The sequence below is a fragment of the Pseudonaja textilis genome, chromosome 2 (genome assembly GCF_049901715.1).
Source record: "Pseudonaja textilis isolate UNSWEBS1 chromosome 2, rPseTex1.2, whole genome shotgun sequence".
NCBI lineage: Eukaryota > Metazoa > Chordata > Lepidosauria > Squamata > Elapidae > Pseudonaja > Pseudonaja textilis.
Window position 1 is genome coordinate 77105320 of NC_141991.1, and position 16459 is coordinate 77121778.

At 38.2% G+C, this 16459-nt stretch overlaps 1 protein-coding gene across 1 annotated transcript; it reads left to right on the forward strand.

Annotated features, from left to right (window-relative positions):
• Positions 1 to 2447: 2447 nt before the first annotated feature.
• Positions 2448 to 4272, forward strand: SMIM32 (small integral membrane protein 32). The gene has a single exon (XM_087923074.1). It carries the CDS (start codon positions 3519 to 3521, stop codon positions 3909 to 3911), a length of 393 nt encoding a protein of 130 aa, XP_087779200.1. The 5' UTR covers positions 2448 to 3518; the 3' UTR covers positions 3912 to 4272.
• The last annotated feature ends 12187 nt before the right edge of the window (positions 4273 to 16459 follow it).

Sequence of the window (16459 nt, forward strand, 5' to 3'; positions counted from 1 at the left end):
GGGGAGGCAGTGATGTAGCAATTCTATGGTCAACTAGGAGCAGGAAGACCCAGGTTCTAGTCCAGTCTCACCCACAGAAGGTCCCTGGGTGACTTTGGGACATCCCACTCTCTCAGCCCAATCTACCCAGCAGGCTCATTGAGGCATGGGAACGGAGGAGGAGGAAGCACCACATATGTCACCATGACCTCCAGTACAAAAAGCAGGGTACAAATTAAACAAAGAAAAATTAATAAATAAATGGTCATAGTATCCCAACTAGTAAAAACTAATTGTGTACTGTGAGATCATTTAAGAAGGTGCCGGCACAGTAGTAGCAAAAAAGATTAAAAATCCACCCCTCATGGCAATAAGGCTCAAATATAAATTGAATTTAAAGGCATTGTATGCATGTAGAACACACATAGCAATTTCCTATTCTTTTGAATCTGGCAATGGCTTTGGGTATGGTGGAATATAGTCAGGATTCCCAGGAGGGAGGGGCTGTATCTTTGGCAAGATTTCTATCAGTGAGGAACAGTAAAGAAAACTGTGTTGAAGTATCTGTCTTTCTTGATTTTTGGCGCCTGACATCTGAGTCACAGAGAACCAGACATTCTTAAATGGTTTCGCTATTGTAGTTGATAAGTTCACTTTCTCCATATACCTTGTGGTTTGTATGTTTTAATAATGTTAATTTTTAATAATGATCTGTATATTTTTATAATTATATATTTGTTATTTTAGTTGATTGTTGTACATTGCCCTGAATCACTTCTTGTGAGATAGGTAGCCATATAAATTTATAAGCAATAAAATTGGACTTGCCTTAAATTGACCTGCTTCCCCCCTTCACAAGGCTCTGAATTTGCTTGATGCCTCTGGTGCTAAGTCTTTTAATTTGGAAGCCTGACAACAGAGCCTCTTCATTTATAAACTGTGCTTCATGAACGGCTTGTGCTGGAGAGCAGGATATATTAAGTTTAAATAAATAAAGGCCAGCATTATTCAACAAAGAAAGCCCTTGGAAATATTCAAAACACTGTATGTCTCTTGTACGTTATATTCTTAAAAGTGATGCTGTGCGGTTGAATCATATGAAGTGGAGCTGAAGCTTGGACTGTAATGGGTTTAAAGATACTACGTAGTGAGTTTTTGGCAAAGATACAACTATGCTTCATCACTTCTGCTAGGAAAGTGCCAAAGAAGTAAGAGGGGAACAGAGGAGAAAAAAAAGGCAATGTGGTATATAATGTGATGTCAGTGGTCACCTTGTCTATCACATGTAAAGCTATAAGAAAGCAAATTGATTCTTCTGTCTTCCCTACCACCACTGGCAAGTCAAGCAATCAGTTAAGATTCAAATTGAGAATTTCTACATTGTTATCTAACCTCTTTATGCTATGCCAGCTTTCCATTCATCTTTCTTTTATTTTCTCCACTTTATTTGAATTCATGTTTCTTCTAATATGAGTCTGAAAACCATGCCTTCCAGAGCCTTAAGAAAGGTTCTCATGAACAATGAAAATTTCTCATGAACATTTCTCATGAAAATTTCTCATGAACAATCATGTTGTCCTGCCCTGGGGGATTCTCATTAAGATCACTGAGTCAGCGTGGACAAAGAAGCACAAGAATTAGTAATTAGTTATTTGAGATTTATCAGGCTGTGAGTCAGGGAGGAAGCCCTTCCTTCCTTCCTTCCTTCCTTCCTTCCTTCCTTCCTTCCTTCCTTCCTTCCTTCCTTCCTTCCTTCCTTCCTTCCTTTTTTTCCTTCCTTCTCCTTCTTTGACTGCCCTTTTCTTCTTAGAGATAAATTATTTGGTCCAGGGATATAAAATAGGCAACTTCTTTCAGAGGAAACTGGGAGAAGAATTGGGGGTGGGTGGGAGAGAGAGAGCTTTTATTTGCGTTTGACAAGAGTTTGCTGGCTTTAGGAAATCAAAAACATCCTCTCCAGTTTACAGATTCATTTCTTCCCTTTGAAATCTTGAAACTCTTCCCAAGCACACACATCTGATGCAATACCAGTCTTGTATGGTCCTTTGTCTAAGAGGAGCTACTACTTCCTTCTTTTAGCCCACTGCCCACCAGTTCATTGTGCAGCCAGCTCCACAGCACCGAGTCTCAATTCCGTAGTGTGAAACTTCCTTGATCTGTTTTTTTCCGAAGGGTTCCATTTCAGCATCCCCTGGGGAAGGCTACCCTCACGAGAAGAGGTGGTAAAGGGCTTTGTTCTCCCCTCCGCACCCCCACCAAGGAAAGGGATCTTTTCCCAGGCTTCTGTCTTCCTCCAACCCACTGCTTTCATTTGTCTGGACTTTCGCTGCAGTGTGTAACACAACCTAATGACACTGAGAGGGTGAGAATGAGAGGGAGGGAGGGAAAGAGAGCGAGGGAGAGGGAGGTGATCTGATGAGAGATTTAGCTCCTTCACCGCCAGGCTGCAAAGAGCGCTGGGACCCGTGGGAAAGAGGGAAAGAGGGTCTGGCCTCTTTGCCCTCAGGGGGGTCCAGTGCCCATAAGCCACGTCTCAAGAGGAGAGGCGAAGTCTCCGACGCAGTTTGTCTGTGTCTGGGACGCAGGGGCTGGCTGCTTTCTTCTTCCCGCTCCACTCTGGAAGCCACAGCCCTCGGGGATTTATCTTGCCCATCGCTGCCTCTCGCCGCCGCGTCCTGCAAGATGTCACGAGCGACAGAAAGAGGCGACGCGGCCACCTGCCGCCCTTCTCTGCTGAGCCGCGCAAGAAGGTGAAGCCTCGCCGCTGCAGCTTCGGCTTCTGCTGAGGAGGGGAGGGGGAGAAAAAGGGGGTGTCACACTGCAACCTTGGGGAGCCCGATTCCCTCCTTCCACGAGAAGAACCTCTCCTCCTCTCTCTCTCTCTCGACCTCCTCTGGCTTCTCCAGCCATCGGGGGAGAAAGCAGCTCTTGAGCGCGGCGGGGCTTCCTTCTAGCAGAGCCATCTGAAAGCAGGAGACCACTAATGCGACGCAGAGGCGGTCATTTCAGAAGAAAAAAGGGGCTCGCCTCTGGAGACTCAGCCAAACGCCCAGGAAGACGGGGTGCCTTTTGGTGGACGTGAATTTCCCAAGCCTTGGAGGCAGGGGCGCCTCTCCTTCCAAGCACCTCGCGGGGGTTTCTCTTCCAAGCAAGTGAGTGACACCCCATCCCACCCCCCACCCCCGCCGCCAACCTCTTTCTTTGCTTTCTTTGCTTTTTTTTTTTGTGGGGAAGGGGATCCGGGGGTTCCTTTTCCAGAGCAAACCGAATTGCTCGGCCAAAAGTTCTCAACTTTTAGGACCCCTCTGCTTCTCCATGCAAGCCGAAATCCGATCAAAACAAAGGGGCATCGGCAAAGGGCCAGGACAGAAACTCTTTAGCTCTTCTGGGCTGAAAAACATCCCTAGAGCGCTGGTGCCATGGATGCCATTCCTGAATAACACTTTTTAAGGGAAGGACCCAACCTTCTTTTTAATTCTGAATGCAACTCTCACTTACCTAGGAGAACCTTTCCTTTGCTATATAACAGACCTACATGCATGTATGCATGCATGCACAAACCCGAAGCCCTGTTCCTGGATAAGCCACAAGGAAAATATTTGAGGAGGAAAATGTATGGGGAACTTCTCAATTCAACCACTGCATCCGATCCCCACCTGATCGTTCAGACCAACACTCCCTATCCAGGGAGCACCCACAGACCTATCAGCTCTTCGGGTTTTTACATGTCCACAGCCAGAGTGTTAAAAGAAGGTGAAATCAATAAGCCAGACTTGGTGACATATGTGGTCCTGTTCTTCCTCCTGCTCTTGGCTGTCACCATCATTGTACTTTTTATTAACTGCCAGCTGAAACATTCTTTTTTTGCGACACTTCCTTATGATCGATCCCTGCGAGAAGCTAGGAGCCCGTGGAAAACGCAAGCTGTCTAAATGGGTGCGGGGAAAGGTCTAAGCTAAGCTCTGTTCTGACCAGGAGGATCTGGTGAACTCTCTTATGCAATTTGTCATGGGGATATAAAGCCAGCTCTGTACAAATTAAGATTTTCTCTTCGACAACTAACATCAATACGAAACATGCTCTGAAAGAGACCTATTTCACATGCACGTGCATACTTTTTTTCTGCATGTGCAAGATGATTTCAAAAAGATGTAAATAAAAAGAATGTGTATGGATTTCCACGAGTCAATTCTTATCAACATCCATGTGTGGATCGGGGTGCGTATGATAAATGATTTCAGACTACATATTAAAAGTACGGGTATACATTTCAGCAGGTCAACTCACTATACAGCAAAGCTTGCGTTGATTAAAAAAAAAAATGCAGTCGAACTTTGATGCGTTCTTGCCAGTCTTTGCATGGTTTATTTGCACATATTTAAATAATGCCATGAAGCACTCTGTGCTGATGAAGCTGGGATCTGCCCCCCTTCCTGAATTTTTTGCCTTTTGCCTTAAGATACACATATTGTAATTTAGTGGAAGGTGCTAAAAAAAAAGAGAGATTCTAAAATCCAAGGTCTGGCTTAGTGTCTGCTTTAGTTCTTTGGAAGAGGTACTATGAAAACTTGTTTTATAATTGGATTCTTTTGAGAAAATTATATTGTGACTACTGCTGTCTGCCTATGATCCCCAAAGATACTGAAAGTGATTGCTTGCACTCAGGAACCAGAACTGCTGAAATAATGACATTTATGCATTGTAAACCTACTATAAAGTTTCATAAACTCCCGAAGCATCCTCTAGTCTCTGAAAACAATTTTACAATACTCTAGCTTAATTCCTTTCTCCACTGCTGAACTGGAATGCTATCTGCTCTCCCTGAATCAGCAGAAAATTAATTGGCATCAAAGTTTCTATTAATTGCGGGTCCTTCCCCTGCCTCTTAATTTTTTTCCATCCTTTTGGGTGATAAAATCTGGGTTGGGATAAAACCTTGGTTGGGATCACAATAAGTGGGAAAATTCTACTTTAATAGTAGAATAACTAAAGATAATTTAAGGCTGCTAACCTACATACAGTAAGAAATTCAAAGTAATAGAAACAAAATAGGGATTATGCATGATTGTGGGGTCCTTGTTGCTCTCTGAATTTGACGGTTTTCTTGCAGATGTTTTATTACTAAACATCACCAGTGCATGTTTCTTGCACTAGTCTGCAAGAAAGCCACCAAGCTCAGAGCACCAAGGACCTCATAATTTAACCCTGAGCTACAGATATTCTCTTTTATCGCTACCATGCATGGAGTACTGCAGAAAACTGTATTGTCCAAGTGTATCTTGAAGAAAGGCCATTAATCAGAATTATTGTCTATTTCAGTGGATGGCTAATAGGCTAACTTAATTATAAAATGAAATAAAGAATGACTCAATCCAGTAACTCAATTGTATTAAAGAGTTTACACTGGAAGAAAATATACTACTCTCTAATCTGAGCACTTGTATACACATCTATTTATTCAGAACCTGAATTCAGTGGGCTGTACACATCAGCAAGTGGACATAGTTTAATGAATGCAAAATGTGAATTAATTGGGGGGATTGCAATAAGCTAAAGAATACATTGCATTGCATATATGGAGAGGTTGAAATGTCTTGCTGAGCCATAAAAATCTCATTCATATATATATATGTATGTATGTATGTATGTATGTATGTATGTATATGTGTGTGTGTGTGTGTGTGTGTGTGTGTGTGTGTGTGTGTGTGTGTGTGTGTATATATATATATATATATATATATATATATATATATATATATATATATATATATATATACAAACCTTGCTGTTTTATTCAGCTATTTTAAACTTTCAAAATTAAAACCTGTGTTTATTAATCTTATTTCTACTTTTAATCAATTGTGATTTGCCTGCAATTACTGAGAATGGTGTTTAATTGCCCTTGCCAATTATGTGTTTTTATTCCTTCCCTTTAACAGGGTCCATTCTTCCTTTTAAAGTAATCGCTTGAATATTCAATGTTTCTAATGGCAATTGCAGGAATTTAAGACCAGTTCTGCATTTGAGTGTCTCGTCACATTTCTTTGGCAAGGCACAGTTATGGTGGGGCCTATCTCAGAACATCAGCACAGTATTCATTGGTGTCAGTTCAGCTATTGCTGTGTGTATAAAACTAATGTGAAATGCGTGCCACTGAGCAATAACAAACATAAAATAGTTTTGCATGGCTGATTCATTGGAGGGAAACTGAGTATGTTGTGGCATCCAGAATTGTGAAGGCTAGGTTTAACCCAAATAACAGGCCACAAAAGTGTGCATTAAGATGTATAACTGATACTACCATACTGAGATACCCATAGACAATGATCCATGTTTCTTAATTTAGAAAATAAGGTAGAAATCAGTTAAATACAGCTTCTTGCCAAATCCATACTTCTATGGTCATTAACTTCAGTTTCTATGTAACATTTGATTGAAAATGTCACACGCTTTGGTATTGATCAAATGGAAGGCTTCAGTGGAAGGCAGAGTTCTGTAGAGCTGTTTATAGCTATAAAAGATTCATTCTGCTATTGCCCTAAGCAGAAACTCTATGATATATCAATAAGTTGAACTTTCTGGAAAGCTGCCTTGAAGATCGGTTATTAATGAATTAAAGAAATACTTGATTGGACACAACAACTGAATCATATGTGGAGTGAGGAGAAGACTCCATTCAGGAAAGGTAAAAATTAAAATATGCATATTAGTCGCAATAGGTTAATGTTTGGGCTACATAAATATTGGTGGTCGCAAAATCTGGCCAAATATTGGAAAGGGACAGAGGAAAGAAGGACTATTCTCATCAATATTAAACCTATATTAATATAGGTTTACCACCCAATGTATTTGTTTCTAGAGAAAGTCAATTAAATCATTAATCAAGAGTTCCCTCGGGCTCAGGCTGCTAAAACCTGGATCAAACACACCAGGCAATATAACACCTGACCTCTACATTAGTTTATACTGGTGCTGTTATGAATCTCAGTTTATTATTTTTCGGTAGCGTTTTAAAGTCAAATTAATAATCTGTATTGCTAGAGACAGCTATGCTAAAAATATTTTATTTTCAGATCTGGACAGCTTGTTACCATGCCTTTATAAAAGAACGTAGTTTCCTTGCCCACCTGTTCAGCTTTCTCTACCCTTGTATGCTCTTCCCCACTTTCCTTCTTGTGCTGTGAACCATTCCAGAGAATTTTGACAGCATCTTTGAAGTTTCCCTTCATCCTTGAAACCATGAAGGTAGTAAAAGGAGAGAAATATCATTTCATATCTTACCTACAGACCTCTCCAATAAACCTGGGAAATCAGTACATAAATAACATCAACAGGCAAGTTGTATATATTGCATTATTTTTGTGAGAGCCAAATTCAAATACATGCAATGTATATAGTGTAAAGAAATGAAGGATGTGATAAGTAGACAAAACAGAATGTACACATGCCCCTCATTGAGAACTTATCCTGATAATTGTTGGACTTGGAGCTCGGAAAATTAATGTTCAAGTTCACTGAGTGATGAGACTTTGCGGTAGTCAGTTTCTTATCCTAGTTTCTCTCACAGAGTGTTGTGGAGACAAAATTAGGAAAACTTCTGTGTATATACAACTTTGAGCTAGAAAAACGGTGGGAAATTAAAAAAAAACCCGTAACATTAATGCTGAAATTTATTATTTATTTATTATTTCATATTTCTAAATTGCCCATCTCCCTAAAAGAAAGTCTCTTTGGAATGGAAATCCATTTAAAAGATAATGTGCTTGATGAAAATTTTTGAAATCAACATTGCTATTGTCCAAAACCATTTTTGTTACATTCTCACCTTATCATGTGTAAGAAATATTACTATTTAAAAAAAGTGTTTTAACGTTTTTCATCCTTAGAAAGCTATTCTGAATGAAATAAAGATAGTAATAATCCATACAAGCTGAGAATGAAGCGAAATGTTCCACAATCCAAAAGAAATAAGGGTTTCTTGCAAAGGAAATGGTAAAAGTACCTTTTACTGGTCTGCAAATACAATAGAATTATATATATCCAATTTCTCTCAAATTGGCAACATCTGGTTACACGTCTAAATCCAGAGTTTGCAATCAGTCCCAACTAAAGCTGGAATAATTTCTTTGGCAATCTTAATGTAACTTAATTATGATTGTTTAACAAAACCTTTTCATATGTATGTCTTTCCCCACCAGCTATGGCTGATGTAATGTCACTCACACAGTAAATCAGGAGGTGACATTCTCTCACTGTTAATTCACTAGTCTAAAACTAAATTATCCAATCATTCATTATTTTCCTCCCGATTCTTTATGAAAACACACTTTTATGTTTATAAACATACTTTTGCTTAAGTTTACAATAGCCTTAAGTCATAACCAATTTTGCTGTTGCTTCTGATGCAAACACTGTATTTCCTGCTATGCAAAAGAACACTCTTAAAATGCCAGCGACTGCAGATAAAAATGGAGATAAATCAATCCTTTCCTCTGTATAGTAACCCTTGGTTTTCCAAAGGAGATCACTAATTTATCTATGAAAAACCTGTTTTAATAGTTCTTTTTTTACAAAACTTCAAAAGGAGAGAAAAAAAGAATTGAAAAGCCCTCTTTCCAACTGAAGATGAGCCACATCAAGATACCATGCTATAAAATAATTATTGCAAGAATCTATTGAAATTAACATAAATCAGAACAAGTTGCTGCAGAGATGTAATGTTTGATGGAATCAATAGAAAGGCAGATGGAGTAAGTTCAAATGTACAGTTGGCCTGCGTGTTCTACATTTTGCCAGGCAATGGCAAACCACTTCTGAAACCTTGCCAAGGCTGCAAAATTGCAGCTTTGTCCAAGTAATTACCAGCAGGCAATACATGGTAATGTATGGCAGGGCAGGGCACAACAGGAGTTGAAGGTAGATGGTAATATCAGGAATGCAGCATATTATCCCGCAACATAATTTTCCCGATTTAAGAGATAGAATTTATGTGTCTTCCACACCAAGTCTCCATCAGAGCTACAGATTTTCAGTTTTTCAAATCCAGGTGGTGGTTATGTTACTTTTAGATTCAATTATATAATTTTATTTTATTTTTTAATGCTGTAATTGCACAAAGAATGGGATACAATCACAAAACAGTTGTAGATGTGTAGGTATGTCACATGTGTTCATTTCTCAGTCATCCGCTATGCAATTATTGGGACTCCAAACTAACAGCAGGATACATACCTTGCTGCTTTGGCTTATCGGTTAATCAGCTAGCAAGACTGGAAGACACTTTCCTTTGAATGAGGTGCTGGTTAAAGCAGATACACTAGATGTCCCAACTTGGTGCATTCTAGCTGGTTTGGGATTATAATTGAGTTCTCCACTATTGGTGATGCTAATTGAGAAGTCCAGAAATAGCTATCCGGACACATCTGGAGGCCATCGATTTGGGAAGGTTGTCCTCACCAGATTCAATGAACCATTTTATCCAGTCACTAAAGCAGTAATTCTTGGATGCTGGGAACTATAATGCCATCTTATGCAAGGAAAACCATGGGTACTTCATATCTTTGATATATAAATTTTATTTTTTTATCGACTGCCAGATAAAAAAGGTTTTAGAAAAATAATTTTCTAAATATTGCAATGAATGTTTAAATACAAATTGTCAAAAAAAAAACCACGAACAAATGGGAGATGTTTCTAAGCCTTCAAAAATTCTTCAGAAGCAAATTTCACTTAATAACAGCTGGAGAGACTGAACCAGATGCAAAGTTCCGCTTTCCTGCAGAGACACATTGTACAGTGGGACGTGGTATTTATACGGCAGTGGGTGGCTCCAGTGAAACGTAGGGGGAGAGTTTAGATATTCTCCATTACAGAACCCAGCATTGCTCAGTTGGGTGCTGAGATTTTTTTGATGAAGGACTTCCTTTTAATTATCCCTTTAAAAGTGAGTCTATTTAGATACCTAGTTATTTGTGCTTTGAAATCTCAAAGACGTCAGCCTTTAATGAGATTTTAAAAAAACCCATTGGTAACATGTTCAAGATTCGTTGTTGAAGCTGAGGCAAAGTTCTGTCATTTTGAAATTGAAATCTAAGGCCAAATCCTTAATACATGTTGTTCAGGTGATATTCAAATTGAAATTTGACTGTTCCAAGCTACCAAATCTGCATCTTCCACTTCAGATGAATTCCACGTATCATGTCATGATCTAAGTGCTAAAGCACACTTTGCTTCCAACTGTGAGCTTCTTCAAAGTTTGTGATATATTATTCACAGCAACACAAGCTGTTCACCTACAAAGATAAACTTTGTGCACGCTCACACACACACACTCACTCTGTACACATATATGAACAGAGAGAGAAACAAAAGGAATGTTTTCCAGAAGTGTCGTGTGCATATTCAAATACTGGCACTGCACATCAATAGCTTTTTCTAAAATCAGGATAAAGTCCAAGTTACATCCTTTAAAATCCCCAAACATTTTTATAAAGAGAAAATATTTTGGTTAGTTTGTTCATCTTTCTAACGCATTTCTAATAGTGTTATAGAAAAGAAAAGAAATAGGGAGAGTTTGAGAAGTTAACGCTTGCAAAATGAACAAGACGGAAGCACTGATGAACGTAAAAGACCACTGGAGAATAAATAAATAATTTAGAAAAGAGGAGCACAAGTGATGTTCAAAAATCAGCATTAAACAGTCTATTCAACAAACTGCCATTAAATTTAGCAAGAGGGGGAAAAAATCCATGAGAAATAATAAGTTGCTTTGGCATTCTTGAGGATTAATTATGATGTATGTATCCAGCCAGTAGAAGACATATCCCAAGGCAATTCTAACTGTATTTCTAAAGAACAATCTTAGAGACAAGATGAACTCCTGCTTATTTTCAGATCTCATACCTGCTGAAGGTCCAGCAGACAGAAAGTCTCCTGCTTGAAGAGGGGCTAGAGTAGGCCTCCAAGGTCACTTCCAGCTCTATTCTGATTGATTGACATAACTGAAGCCTAGATAAATAGGATTCCAAATAAGGGCATGTTCTGCCCATAGGATTCAGAAGATAGTTTGATAAGTTCAGGATTCAGAAGATAGTTTGAAACTGATTTCAAGAACCTGTGGTTTAGCATAGCCATCTTCATGGAAATCAGTAAAAGGTCTGCTTTTCTTCTGTTTGGCAAAACTGGAAGAAATCTAGTGTTCCCTTCAAAAAGAACTAGCTTGCCAAATATCAAGTAAATGTACAGACATTGTATTTTGACTTTTTAAAGAGATTTTCCTGATAACTTTTTAAATTTCTTGATATAGCTGGTTGAAATCTACAGGCCAACTTTGAGAAGCCAAGGTCGAAATTTTTGTGTAAGGCAGCATATGTAAGCCACATATATGATTAGAAACAGCGATCAAAATTATCTTTGCTTTTGTGAAAAATTGACAAGGCAAGAAATGATAACATGAAAAATTGACATAAAGGCAAGAAATGATAAGCAGAAGGATTGATGCAAGGGGAGGAAGGAAGAGAGGGAGGGAGAGATTGAACAATCATTTGTTCAATCATCTTCTAGTCAGACTAGAAGCCCTCCAAGGTCCCTTCCAATTCTGTTATTCTTATGAAAGGGGGAAGGAAGGATTCAAATTTGAGAGATGGAAGGATTTGCTTGATCTCTTCCACTTCTCGTATTCTATATTTTCTTTTTGTCAAATTATATTGATTTTGCACTACATATAGACATGTCCTTAGGCAAGAAACCTTCAAAAATTCAGAAGATTATGTGCAAGAATTAGGCAGTTAAGATTAAATGAAAAATACTGAAAGATAATCCACTGGCACCGAGGACACAGAAAATACAATAGGAAATGGACAAGTAAGGACAGTGAAGTGTGCTGCGACAGAGGCAGGTAATTGCATAAACATTTTACAAACAATGAGCCAAGGCTACATACTCAAAGCTGCAAAGCCTCTATAAAAATCTCTTATGAAGATTTTTGCTTCTCAGAGAAAGAACTACTAGTAAATGTCCAGTACAATGCTTTAAACAGACTAGGACCTACTAGTCAAAGAAAAGTACTCACCCCAATGCCTTTTCTCTGATTTCCTTGAGATTTTCCTTCTGTGGAAACTTCTAGAGAAATACATCTACTTCTGTGGATAAATATGCTCCTTTGAAACAACAGAGCAGTAGCAAAGCGCCAGAAAGTTAGACTGAGGTACACTTCAAAGGAGCCCACTTTGAATTGGACTTTTCTCTAACCTTTCCAAATCTGTTCAGTTTTGAATTCAGAATCCAGTCAAAACTGATTCAGATACCTATTTCAGAACTTCATAGTCCAATTGATTCACATTATGCTTGGGAAGAAGCAAAACAACAGAACAGTGAATCAGTGATTTTTATAAATGAAAGAAAACCTCCAGGAAAGTCCTCTTTTCTGGTCTGAATTGGGGCTGAACTAAAAAACACAAAAGCCATACTATAAAAAGATAAGCAGCTACCAGTAAGCCAAAGCACAAAATATCACAAGAAACTTCAGTTTGAAGTCTCTATCAATGTGAAAATCGTACACAACTGAAACATTTTCACTATTGCCAAAACACTGAATTGGACAATTTATAACCATCGTCATGACTATCCACACTATAAAAAAGATGTTGAGACTCTAGAAAAAGTGCAGAGAAGACCAACCAGGATGATTAAGGGACTGAGGACTAAAACATACGAAGAGCGGTTACAGGAACTGGGCATGGCTAGTCTAGTGAAGAGAAGAACCAGGGGAGACATGATAGCGGTCTTCCAATATTTGAGGAGCTGTCACAGACAGGAAGGGGTCAAGCTATTTTCTAAAGCATCTGTAGGCCAGACAAGGAAGGAAACTGAACAAGGAGAGATTTAACCTGGAAATAAGGAGAAACTTTCTGACAGTGAGAACAATCAACCAATGGAACAGCTTGCCTTCGGAAGTTGTGGAAGCGCCATCACTTGAGACTTTCAAGAAGAGACTGGACTGCCATTTGTCAGAAATAGTGTAGGGTCTCCTGCCTGGATGGGGGGTTGGACTAGATGACCTACAAGGCCCTTTCCAACTCGGATTATCTGTTAAAACTATGCAAGTTCTGATTTACTAAGGTGTGTCCTGTTAATTCAGAAGCATGATTGTCAAAAGCTAATAATGGGAGCTGAACACTGAAAAGGAACATCCTCCTTTATCTTCTTTACATACTGAACTCATAATTATCTGGTTATCCTCAACTAATTGTTGCCTATAAAGCAGCATCCCATGGGCCATTTGATTATCCTCTCCAAGGTTAGGAAGAGTTTTCTGCTGTTAGAGATAACTGCTTCTGCATGCTTAAAATAAACATAGCAAGACTGGAAATAAGTCTTATAAGCACTAAGGAAACTGAAGTTTCAAGTCTCCTGTTCCCTAAAAACCCTGATCTGGATATGGTTTTAGACTGGGTTCTTGAGTGAAGCATTTTCACACAAGGATACCACAGTTGAAAAGCAACTAGGACTTCTTGTCCCCATGCGGAGAAAAACTTGCCTCATAAGTTTCCAGCTCTGGAGCTTCAGATGCTAGATCCTACAATAGCCTAGATATATCACAAAGGAGTAAATTGACAAATAGGTTGTCCCTTCTGCCAGTGTACAAAATGCCATCCCATTATACTTTCTTTATTCTTCAGAGTAGTGTGTGGGTGAGGGATTTTTATTGCTGCAATATCTGCAGAAATTTGAAATAACCACCTCTGGTTCTTGCTCTTGGCATTAGTGGAGGCAATCACAAATCACCTTCGAACTGTTTTCAAGGGTTTGGGGAGTGAAAATAAATCCTGATTGCTTTTTCCATTATCTCTCTGAACTTTGTGTTCTTCAGCCATATCTGATTGGGGCATGAGATCTTCATACTGTTTGAATTTCCTCCCATTCCCACTTAAAACTATTGTTCATACCTGTCTTATTTTTCTTATGCTCTCTATTATTTTGGATGTTTATTTTTCTGTTCACTTGGTATTTTAAGCCATGAATGAGCAGGTGAGACTTTAGCTACATTGGTTGGGAATCAAGAAAGTGAAGATCCAACATATCTGATCATCAGAAGGTTAGGAAATATATTTAGGAGAAATAAAATTCGTTTGATTAGTTACACCAAGTTCTTTAGTATCATTTTTATCTCTCACAGACAGGAATAATTTTGCTGTCTTGTCACAACAGTTATCTGAAAAAAAAGAAGCAATTCTGCTTAGGCAGCATAGGGCTTTATGTTTTTAAGGACCACTGCAAGTATAATCCATGTAAATATAAAAAGCAATCTTTCCAGTGGAGTCTATAATACTAGTTAGTATTATTTAATAGCTATTTATCCGGTCAGTTACAATGTATTCAATTAATAATTCTTAATAAGCTAAATTACACTTTCAATACAATTACAATTCTCAATTACTTCTGTAAATTTCAAATTTATGATTATGATTAATAATTTGTAATTAGATTCACAGTCTAAGACTGGTAAAAATGTAATTCAGTCCTAAGGACCTAAGAGTTATAAAAATAATGCCCAAGTATGCAGGCAATTCAGAGTCACTTAGCTCAGTTGAGTTGGACGGCCATAGAAATTGAACAGCACTTAACAGTAGCACTTAGACTTACATACCTCTTCACAGTGCTTTGCAGCCCTCTCTAAGTGGTTTACAGAGTCAGTATATTATGGACCCCAACAATCTGGGTCCTCATTTTACCAACCTCGGAAGGATACAAGATTGACTCAACCTTGAGCCAGTGAGGATCGAACCCCTGGCTGTCTGCAATACTGCATTCTAGCCACTGCACCACCATGGCTCATAAATAAATAAATACTGTAAATAAATAAACAAAACATTCCAAAGCAAGGTGGATTTTATAAAATTCCATCTTGTAAAATTAGAATGTTCAACTCCTAATTTTGGGCATGGGTCCTAAGTCCCTTCATTCAGCAATGTTGCCATTTTGAATGGTTGCACTGCACCACCACGGCTCATAAATAAATAAATACTGTAAATAAATAAACAAAACAAAACAAAACATTCTAAAGCAAGGTGGATTTTATAAAATTTCATCTTGTAAAATTAGAATGTTCAACTCCTAATTTTGGGCATGGGTCCTAAGTCCCTTCATTCAGCAATGTTGCCATTTTGAATGGTAGCTGAGTCAAAAACTTCCTGCAATCAGTTTGTGAAATTTTACTGTAGCCACCGATCCAATGGTTGATTTTTTTTCACCCTTTGCTCTGCACAAAGGTAACATTTGCTGTTGTTTGTTACATTATGAAATTATTGTTATGTTCACAACATTGTGAAATCACAGACCCCAGTTCCTTAGTTGATGTGGGTTTTCACATGCATCAAGTTCTTCCCAAGAAGCTAGAATGTCATAATGTATCGGCATATTATTATTCTTATCATAATAGGAATTCAGTGTTGATTCCTGTTGACTACCTGGACATGTCTCTTCAGTTTTCTAGGCATGATTTCAGAAGTGGCTTGCTATTGCCTACTTCCCACATTGAAACAGAATGACTGGCCCAAATCACCTAGCTGCCTTTGTGCTACGGCTAGAACTAGAATTCCTGGTTTGTAGCCTGATATTTTAACCACTACACCAAACTGATTTTCATTGTGAACTTGCGGTTATATAAATTCTTCTTGATCATTAAATTTATTTGCTGACCAAGCCTTTCTTACTGCTATAGAACGAAAACGTTTTTTTTTGAATAATCTAATTTTATTATCTTACTCCTATTCATCATTAATACACTATCAGAAACCTTTTAAATTAATTTTTTGGATTTAATTAAATAGGACTACCAGATACAGGCTATAAAACTCCTCCAGACCACCCCTCGATTCATTTTTTATGCAATTTTTTTTTTAAGTCTTTCTTAAAATAGTCTCTTTCTTGTTACAGCACAGGAAAAGTATTAGTGATAAAGCATGTTACCTCATTCTTTATCTCATTGATTTCTCAACATCACATTAATATATTTCTTTGAATGCAAACCTTAAAATACTTCAAACTAAAACATATTTTCTGCTTTTAATTAGGGATGTCATATTCGGGCTCCAAACGTCAAGATATACAAGATATACAGAATGCATCATTTCCCTGACATTCAGCTACGGTAGCCCTAAGTTTAATTACAATCCTACATTCCTCAGCATGGAATGAGAGTTGGAAAGAGCCTGTGAGTAATCAAACCTAAATGCCTACTCAGTGCAGAACCCCAGATTAAGGAATCAACAATAAATTTCTATCCAGCTTCTGCTTAAATACCAGTACATCTGTGGGAAGGGTCTTAGCATCATCATTTCTATAAGTAATGTATTCTAGAGTCAAATTCTCTTGTGGTTAAAAAACATCCCGATTTTGTATGATTTGCAAATGTGATAATCATTCTTTCCACCTCTTAAAAAAAAAGATCGAATCTTGTGGGTTTGATGGGGATCCACTG

What these genes read in the sequence shown, in the direction of transcription:
- SMIM32 (XM_087923074.1), top strand. Translation starts at nt 3,519, where the DNA reads ATGTATGCATGCATGCACAAACCCGAAGCCCTGTTCCTGGATAAGCCA.